The sequence below is a fragment of the Oncorhynchus clarkii genome, chromosome 30 (genome assembly GCF_045791955.1).
Source record: "Oncorhynchus clarkii lewisi isolate Uvic-CL-2024 chromosome 30, UVic_Ocla_1.0, whole genome shotgun sequence".
Lineage (NCBI taxonomy): Eukaryota > Metazoa > Chordata > Actinopteri > Salmoniformes > Salmonidae > Oncorhynchus > Oncorhynchus clarkii.
Window position 1 is genome coordinate 27,877,995 of NC_092176.1, and position 9,323 is coordinate 27,887,317.

At 42.5% G+C, this 9,323-nt stretch overlaps 1 protein-coding gene across 1 annotated transcript in view; it reads right to left on the reverse strand.

Moving 5' to 3' along the window:
- Window positions 1–8,273, reverse strand: part of LOC139389926 (condensin complex subunit 2-like) — a 32,774-nt gene extending 24,501 nt beyond the window's left edge. Inside the window, exons 1-6 of the mRNA XM_071136961.1 lie at window positions 7,541–8,273; window positions 7,343–7,433; window positions 5,835–5,927; window positions 5,417–5,534; window positions 5,109–5,290; window positions 1,602–1,791 (exon numbers count right to left, since the gene is read on the reverse strand). Of these exons, the coding sequence (XP_070993062.1) occupies window positions 1,602–1,791; window positions 5,109–5,290; window positions 5,417–5,534; window positions 5,835–5,927; window positions 7,343–7,433; window positions 7,541–7,794 (928 nt within the window). The 5' untranslated portion in view covers window positions 7,795–8,273. The remainder of the gene's footprint in view (window positions 1–1,601; window positions 1,792–5,108; window positions 5,291–5,416; window positions 5,535–5,834; window positions 5,928–7,342; window positions 7,434–7,540) is intronic.
- Between the last annotated feature and the right edge of the window lie 1,050 nt (window positions 8,274–9,323).

A 9,323-nucleotide genomic window follows, 5' to 3' on the forward strand; every position in this document is an offset into this window, starting at 1 on the left:
GACCAACGCACGTGGCCATTGCTGTGGTGAGAGAAAGAAACACGCCTGTATCTTGCACTACATTATTTATTTCCTTATAGAACCATAGCCACAAGAATTGTGCTGGAGGTGCCGCAGCACCCCTGATAAATGTCCATATATTTACCAAAGTTATGGAATTATTGCCGTCCGTTCAGAAATAAGGAGTAGGCCTATAATTTAGCTACAGAGGATCAATAACTTTTTTTGTTTGTTTAATAGCCTAGCTGTGGATTGTGTGTAGCTCAATCACAACTCAAGCCAAAAGACTGCGGAACAGTTCATCAAATGGCTATCCGGACAATTTACATTGACCATTTTATTTATTAATCTTAATTGTTTTGCACCGGCTCTATGCACACTCTATAGACTCTACCCACACACGTTCACATGCATATTGATGCCACACACACACACACGCTGCTGCTACTCTGTTTATTATATATCCTGATTGCCTAGTCACTTTTACCTCAACCCACATGTACATACTGTATTACCTCAACTACCTCGTACCCCTGCACATTGGCTCGGTACTGGTACTCCTTGTACATAGCCCTTTTGTTGTTACTATTTTCTTTTTATTTAGAAAATATATTTGTCTTACTTTTTAAGTTTTGCATTGTTGGTAATGGGCTTTTAAGTAAGCATTTCACTGTAAAGTCTACACCGGTTGTATTCGGCGCATGTGACCAATAAAATGGGATTTGATGACTACAGTCGGGAACGAGCAGTAAATCTGTAACTGAACAGCATGCAGCCAAAACAGGCCTTTAGCAATAATTTCAAATACAATCTCGGGAAAACACAGGTTGTAAAGCAAATGGATCCTGCTGAAAAGACTAATATGTCTACCAAGTTATCAACTTCCAAATGGACCTATTGAACTTCATTGTTTTACAAAGTAAAACGGGAGAGATAAGCTTTTGGCACGAGCACATCAACCATCACTGGTGAGTGAGCTGCACATCATTGGGTGAGTCAGTGAAACTGGAAAGCTTTTTAAAGACTCATTTCCTTTTCATATTGTCATATTCATATTGAACAATATGTTTGTCTCCACACACCTAGGCCATTCTTAGTTTGTCAGTGTCATCCAGAAATTCCGATTACTTGTTGGGTATTAAAAAAGATTCTGCTAAAGTCTCGAGTCATCTAAAATGATATAGAATTGCATGAAATTAGTTTATGCAAGACCAAATTTTCCTCGGATCCCAGGCTACAAAAAGGTCCCCCATGAGTGCAACTTCTACAAATCGCCTCTACTGCGCTATGCCAGTACGCAAAAGCGATAATGCATCCGATGCTTTATTATGAAGGTGAAAGCATTTTTTATACGCTCCGGTACCTCAGAGCCCCCAGGTCACCCCTCTCTCAGGCTCACTTTGTTCAGGCACCTCCCAATTGACAAAGTAAGCACTGAGTAGGAGTGCTGTTCTAGGATCAGACTCCCATTGTACACAATCATATACATTGTGATCTAAAAAGGCAAAGCTGATCCTAAATCAGAACTTCTACTCTGGGGTACTTGCTACATATGTCCCGGGTCAAAAAGTGTGATGCTGACGTGACCCAGTCAGTGTTACCTGTGAAGGGCAGCGAAGGGACGTGCTGCAGAGGAGACTGGGAGCAGGAGTGAGTGGAGTGCAGCAGGGTCATGTGGGAGGGGAAGAGCAGCTCACAGCTACTGTCTTCACTGAACAGCACCGACAGGAATACGCCTGCTGTGCTGCTCTCATCGAAGGACGACGCCATGCGCTGGAACATGGGGTCGACCTGGAGTTGGAGGGGTGGGATGATAACGAGGAGAATATTGGTGAGTTTACCATGTGTGAGCTTTATAGGAACTGTAGGATCCATACTCTCAGTAAATATCATAATAAGTCCTCTGGCTTTGTATTTATTATGGATCCCCATAAGCTGCTACCAATGCAGCAGCTACTCTTCCTGGGGTCCGGCAAAAGGCAGTTATACAATTTTAATAACATTACATTCATAACAGATTACACAAATCAAATTTCATTGGTCACATACACATGGTTAGCAGATGCGAGTGTAGCGAAATGCTTGTGCTTCTAGTTCCGACAGTGCACGAATATCTAACAAGTAAACAACAACTACCTAACACACAAATCTAAAGGGATGGAATAAGAATATGTATATATAAATATATGGATGAGCGATGACCGAGCAGCATAGGCAAGATGCAATAGATTGTATAAGATACAGTATATACACACATGCGTTGACTTATGTAAGATAATGTAAACATTCCATTGGCATTATTTAAAGTGACTAGTGATCCATTTATTAAAGTGGCCAATGATTTGAGTCTATGTAGGCAGCAGCCACTGTGCTACTGAGGGCTGTTTAGCAGTCTGATGGCCTTGAGATAGCTGTTTTTCAGTCTCTCGGTCCCAGCTTTGATGCACCTATACTGACATCGCCTTCTGGATGGTAGCGGGGTGAACAGGCAGTGGCTCGGGTTGTTGTTGTCCTTGATGATCTTTTTGGCCTTCCTGTGACATCGGGTGCTTTAGGTGTCCTGGAGGATATGTAGTTTGCCCCCGGTGATGCGTTGTGCAGACCGCACCACCCTCTAGAGAGCCTTGCGGTTAAGGGCGGTGCAGTTGCCGTACCAGGCGGGGATACAGCCCAAAAGGATGCTCTCAATTGCCCATCATTAAAAGTTTGCCAGTGTTTTAGGTGACAAGCCAAATTTCTTCTGAGGTTGAAAAGGCACTGTTGCGCCTTCTTCACCACACAGTGTGTGTGGGTGGACCATTTCAGTTAGTCTGTGATGTGTACGCTGAGGAAATTAAAAACTTTCCACCTTCTACACTGCTGTCCCGTCGATGTGGATAGAGAGGTGCTACCTCTGCTGTTTCCTGAAGTCCACGATCATCTCCTTTGTTTTGTTGACATTGAGTGAGAGGTTGTTTTCCTGACACCACACTCCCGAGTGCCCTTACCTCCTCCCTGTAGGCTGTCTCGTCGTTGTTGGTAATCAAGGACACTACTGTGGTGTCGTCTGCAAACTTGATGATTGAGTTGGAGGCATGCATGGCCACGCAGGTAAGGTGGAGATGATCCTTGACTAGTCTCTCAAAGCACTTCATGATGACAGAAGTGAGTGCTACGATAGTCATTTAGTTCAATTATCTTTGCCTTCCTGGGTACAGGAATAATGGTGGACATCTTGAAGCATGTGGGGACAGCAGACTGGGATAGGGAGCGATTTAATATGTCCGTAAGAACACTAGCCAGCTGGTCTGCGCATGCGGCTAGGGATGCTATCTGGGCCAGCAGCCCTGCGAGGGTTAACACGTTAAAATGTCTTACGTCAGCCACGGAGAAGGAGAGGCCCGCAGTCCTTGGTAGCGGGCCGCGTCGGTGGCACTGTATTATCCTCAACGCGGGCAAAGAAGGTGTTTCGTTTGTCTGGAAGCAAGACTGTGTCCGTGACGTAGCTGGTTTTCTTTTTGTAGTCCGTAACTGCCTGTAGACCCTGCCACATACGTCTCGTGTCTGAGCTGTTGAATTGCGACTCCACTTTTTTCCCTATAACAACATGTCGGTTGTTTGATTGCCTTGGAGGGAATAAATACATGGTTTATATTCAGCCATATTCCCAGTCATCTTTCAGACAGCAGCTCACAACACACCTAGTGTGTGCCCTCAGGCCCCCACTCCACTACCACATATCTACAACACAAAATCCATGTGTACTTGTGTGTATAGTGCATATGTTATTGTGTGTGTATGCATGTGTCTGTGCCTATGTCTGTGTTGCTTCACAGTCCCCGCTGTTCTATAAGGTGTATTTTTATCTGTTTTTTAAAATCTGATTCTACTGCTTCCATCAGTTACCTGATGTGGAATAGAGTTTCATGTAGCCATAGTCGGTTCTGGACTTGGACAGTGAAGAGACGTCTGGTGCCATGTCTTGTTGGGTATGCATGGGAGTCTGAGCTGTGTGCTAGTCATTTAAACAAACTGATTGCTTTCAACATGTCAATACCTCCCACAAATACAATTAGTGATCAAGTCAATCTCTCCTCCACTTTGAGCCAGGAGAGATTCATGTTTGCTCTCTGTGTACATCCAAGGGCCAGCCATGCTGCCCTGTTCTGAGCCAATTGCATTTTTTTTTTAAACTCCCTCTCCGTGGCACCTGACCACACGACTGAACAGTGCAACAAAACTAGGGCCTGTAGGACCTGCCTTGTTGATAGTGCTGTTAAGGTAGAGCAGCTCTTTATTATGGACACACTTCTCCCCATCTTAGCTACTGTTGTATCAATATGTTTTAACCATGACAGTTTACAATCCAGGGTTACTCCAAGCAGTTTAGTCACCTCAACGTGCTCATTTTCCAGTGGCATGTCGTTAGTAAAGATTGAAAAAAGTAAGGTGCCTAGACAGCTGCCTGTGGAATTCCTAATTCTACCTGGATTATGTTGGTGAGGCTTCTGTTGAAGAACACTCTCCATGTTCTGTTAGCCAGGTAACGGTTTATCCACAATATTTCATTGGGTGCAAAGCCATAACACAGACGTTTTTCCAGTAGCAGACCATGATCAATAATGTCAAAAGCACACTGAAGTCTAACAAAGCAGCTCCCACAATATTTATCATTAATTTCTCTCAGCCAATAATTTGTGTAAGTGGTGTGCTTGTTGAATGTCCTTTCCTATAAGCGTGCTGAAAGTCTGTTGTCAATTTGTTTACTGTAAAATAGCATTGTATCTGGTCAAACACCATTTTTTTCCAAAACTTTATTTAAGGGTTGGTAAGAGGCTGATTGGGTGGCTATTTGAGCCAGTCATTCCTCTATTCTTAGGTGGCGGAATTACTTTTGCTTCCCTCCAGGCCTGAGGGCATACACTTTCTAGTAATACATTAACAACAATTATTTCACCTATTCCACACTCACTTTACAAAATTCAAAAGGCTTTCTGCACCAATTCCATTTATATTCAGAGTTTGGCTATGTGTCTCAAAAATGTCCAGGTGACTCCACATCAAACCTCACAGGCATAGCTTGGTCCTTTACCTCAGGCTATTCCTGGAGCAGGAAAACCATCACTTACCTCACACTTCCTCTCCGACTCAGAGCTGTCGATGTTGCTCAGGTTCTGCTCCACAGTCTTTTTGGGAGGCCTCTTCTTCTTCTTCACCACCTGCTTGGCAGCCAGCTCTCCTGCAGCACCCTCCGCCATCTCTCCCCCATCTCCTGCTCCATGCGCATAGGAAAAGGTCAGAGCCTGATTATCTTTTATTGACAGCAAAAAAATTACAATTTTTTACAACAGAGCAAGTCACAGTATGGCACCATAGAATAGTTTGCCATTTGGGACACACAGACAGTGTATGGATGTTATAGTTAAGAGGCTCTCACCTTCCCCAGGCTTGGTCTCAGCACCCAGTCCTCCCAGTACTCTGTAGGCATCAGCATGGACAGCATCCACTCGGACTGCGTAAATCTTGGTGCTGGCGTCCAAGGTACCCGCTGCCACCTTGGCAAGGACAGAGAAAAACACATCATCTCATACAGCCAACAGATGCTAGGCCCATAAAGTGAAATGACCAGTCTGTCATCAATATACTCCATTAGTTTGAAATAAGCCTATAAAAACAAACAAACAATGTATATCTTAAGTGGTTGCGCGACAAGTTTATTTCTTCATTAGTAGATTACACTTTAATCTCCTCAATTTGTAGTGGAAATCTGAAGAGAGTTTTGTGATGAGTAAATTTAAAGAGATATAAGAAACAGAAACTACAATAAAAGGAATAATTATTGTATCAAGCCATACCTTGAAATTTGTGAGCTCAGAATCCTTCTGTTTGAGGATGTCAGCCATGTAGTCAATCAGGTGGAGACCAAAGGCATTTTTGGTGGTAATTTTCTACAAAAATAGGACAAGGCTTTGTGAATCTGAGACGTCAGTTTCCAATAACCTGCATGGCTGGAGATACAGTGCCTTCAGAAATTATTCACACCCCTTGACTTTTCCCACATTTTGTTCTGTTATAGCCTGAATATAAAATTGATTAAATTGAGATTGTGTGTCACTGGCATGCCTACAGACAATACCACAATGTCAAAGTGTTTTTATTTTTGCAAATTAATAACAAAAATTACAGCTGAAATGTCTTGAGTCAATAAGTATTCAACCCCTTTGTTATGGCAAGCCCAATGAAGTTCAGGAGTAAGAATTTGCTTAAGCAGTCACATAATAAGTTGCATGGACTCACTGTGTGCAATAGTGTTTAACATGATTTTTGAACGACTACCTCAATCTCTGTACCCCACACATACAGATAACTGTAAGGTCCTTCAACCGAGTAGTGAATTTCAAACACAGATTCAACCACAAAGACCAGGGAGTTTTCCAATGCCTTGCAAAGGGCATTTATTGGTAGATGGGTAAAAAATAATATCCCTTTGAGCATGGTGAAGTTATTAATTACACTTTGGATGGTGTATCAATACACCCAATCACTACAAAGATACATAAGTCCTTCCTAACTCAGTTCCCGAAGAGGAAGGAAACCACTCAGGGATTTCACCATGAGGCCAAAAGTGACATTAAAACAGTTAGAGTTTAATGGCTGTGATAGGACAAAACTGAGGATAGATCAACAACATTGTAGTTACTCCGCAAACACTAACCTAATTGACAAAGTGAAAAGAAGGATGCCTGCACAAAATAATATTCCTAAACATGCATCCTCTTTGCAACAAGGTACAACTGCAAAATATTTGGCAAAGAAATTAGCTTTATGTCCTGAATATAAACTGTTTTGTTTGGGGCACATTGAACACAACATATCACTGAGTAGCACTCTTTTTTTTCAAGGCTGTATCATGTTATGGGTATGCTTGTCATTGGCAAGGACTATGGAGCCTTTTAGGATAAAAAGAAACAGAAGAACTAAGCACAGGCAAAATCATAAAGGAACAGAGCTGAAAAATAATAATGTGCAAATGTTGTACAATCCAGGTTTGCTAAATTCTTAGAGATTCTTCCAGAAAAAGACAGCTAAAATTGCTTCCAAAGGTGATTGTAACATGTACTGACACAGGGGTGTCATTAAAAAAAACTTTGTCATTATGAGAGTGTGTAAATGGGTGAGAAAAAAATGTATGTTATTTATTTTGAATTCAGGCTGTAACAAAATGTGGAATAAGTCAAGGGGTATTAATACCTTCTGAAGGAAACACATGATGCCATAAGCGATGACTCGGAGCGAGAACATATTCTGCCCCTCTTAGAAGAGTGCCTTTTAATGGCAGTATATGCATGCACATGCTGCTTACATTTTCAGTGGAGAGCTTGATGCAGGTGGAGTAATGCTCTGAGATCTGTGCATTTGACAGTTTGGGCACAGCAGCAGGGGTCCCCTTGGTGCTGAACACAAACACAAGGATTGTCTCTTACAAAGGTCTAAATCAACAGAACACCTGTCAAGATGTAGTACTAAAGGAGATTACTGGCAGAGAGAGGGCTTGTCCTACCTATGAGAGGTAGATTCATTAAATGAGGAGTCAGCGGCAGCTTGCAGGCCAATGACCCGGGACCTGCGCCTCTGACGCCGCTCTAGCTCATCATTGTTTCCCTCAAAAGATGCGAAGAGCGGGGTGCTGCTCGCGACAGGAGAGGCGCCCCTGTGCTTCAGGGACGGTGAGGCCCACTGACGCACCCGGGAAAGGGGTGAGGACGATGAGCTCATCGTGACTGCCTGTGGGGAGAGGGGGACACAGATGCACATTAAGTTCTTTATTCCTCTCTGCTTCCTAAAGTTACATTTATTAAAATTAGTTATACTGTCGGTAGCTAACAGTAACGTTAGCTGTTGGATATTTGATCATAGGAGCATAGCTATCTAACGTTACCAAAGGAAAGGCGGCTTGATTTTTTTCAAAGCAATCCTAAATTAACACAACGTTTTTGTTATTGGCCACCTGTAAACAAAGTAATTTTAGTTGGCACTTGGGCTGGCAAAGCTCAACCTAGCTAGCCTAAATACAGGAAGGTATCGTTTGATTGTCGGTAGCTGTGATACTAACGTTAACGTTACCTAGTTAGCCAACTTTTTAGCTAGCTAAAAACACAACTGGATTAGATAACTTGCTACTCTAGTTAACTATATCTGATATCAATAAACTAGTCAAGTTAGCTAAAGTTAGTGAAGGTTGGGTGGGTATGTTTTGTGTAACGTTCCAACAGGAATCCGTTCCAAAAACTTCGTAAATAACAAGGATGCCAACAACAAACGCATAGAACGTAAGTTAGCATGATCAATTCACCTAGCTAACTAGCTGCCGAATAGGCATCAACTCACCACGTAGTTTATTCTTAATGTTCTTAATGACAGACCTATTTCGGAATAAACGTGGTGAATGAAAAATTTAACAAAATTGCCCAATCCCTACCCGGTATCTTATTCTACCGCTATACAACATTGTATGCGGTGTTTGTTGGCAACCTTGTTGTTTTTGGAACAGATTCCTGTTGGAAAGTTCCACAAATTATACCCACCCGCCTCCTGTCTCAGCCTCCAGTATTTATGCTGCAGTAGTTTGTGTTGGGGGCTAGGGTTAGTTTGTTATATTTGGAGTACTTCTCCTATCCTGTGTGAATTTAAGTATGCTCTCTCTAATTCTCTCTTTCTTTCTCTCTCTTGGCGGACCTGAGCCCTAGGACCATGCCTCAGGACTACCTGACATGACTTCTTGCTGTCCCCAGTCCACCTGGCCGTGCTGCTGCTCCAGTTTCAACTGTTCTGCCTGTGATTATTATTATTTGACCATGCTGGTCATTTATGAACATTTGAACATCTCCACCCTGCACAGCCAGAAGAGGACTGGCCACCCCACATAGCCTGGTTCCTTCCTAGGTTTTGGCCTTTCTAGGGAGTTTTTCCTAGCAACCGTGCTTCTACACCTGCATTGCTTGCTGTTTGGGGTTTTAGGCTGGGTTTCTGTACAGCACTTTGAGATATCAGCTGATGTATGAAGGGCTATATAAATTAATTTGATTTGAATTAAAGGTTAACTAAAATGTGCTAACTTGCCATCCCCAGATTTTGTTTATGCTAGCTAACGAGTATGAAAACAAAAGCTGTAAATAGATTGAATTCGTACATTACCTCGATTATTTCCAGCTTCTTTATATATAGCTACATTAAAATGAAAACAAAGCGTATTTTGCTTAGTATGAATGCACTTTTGTTCCTGATCAGATTTGAACATGTGCGCCGAAGGGTTTTACGTAACGACAGTGGGAATTACCATGTTG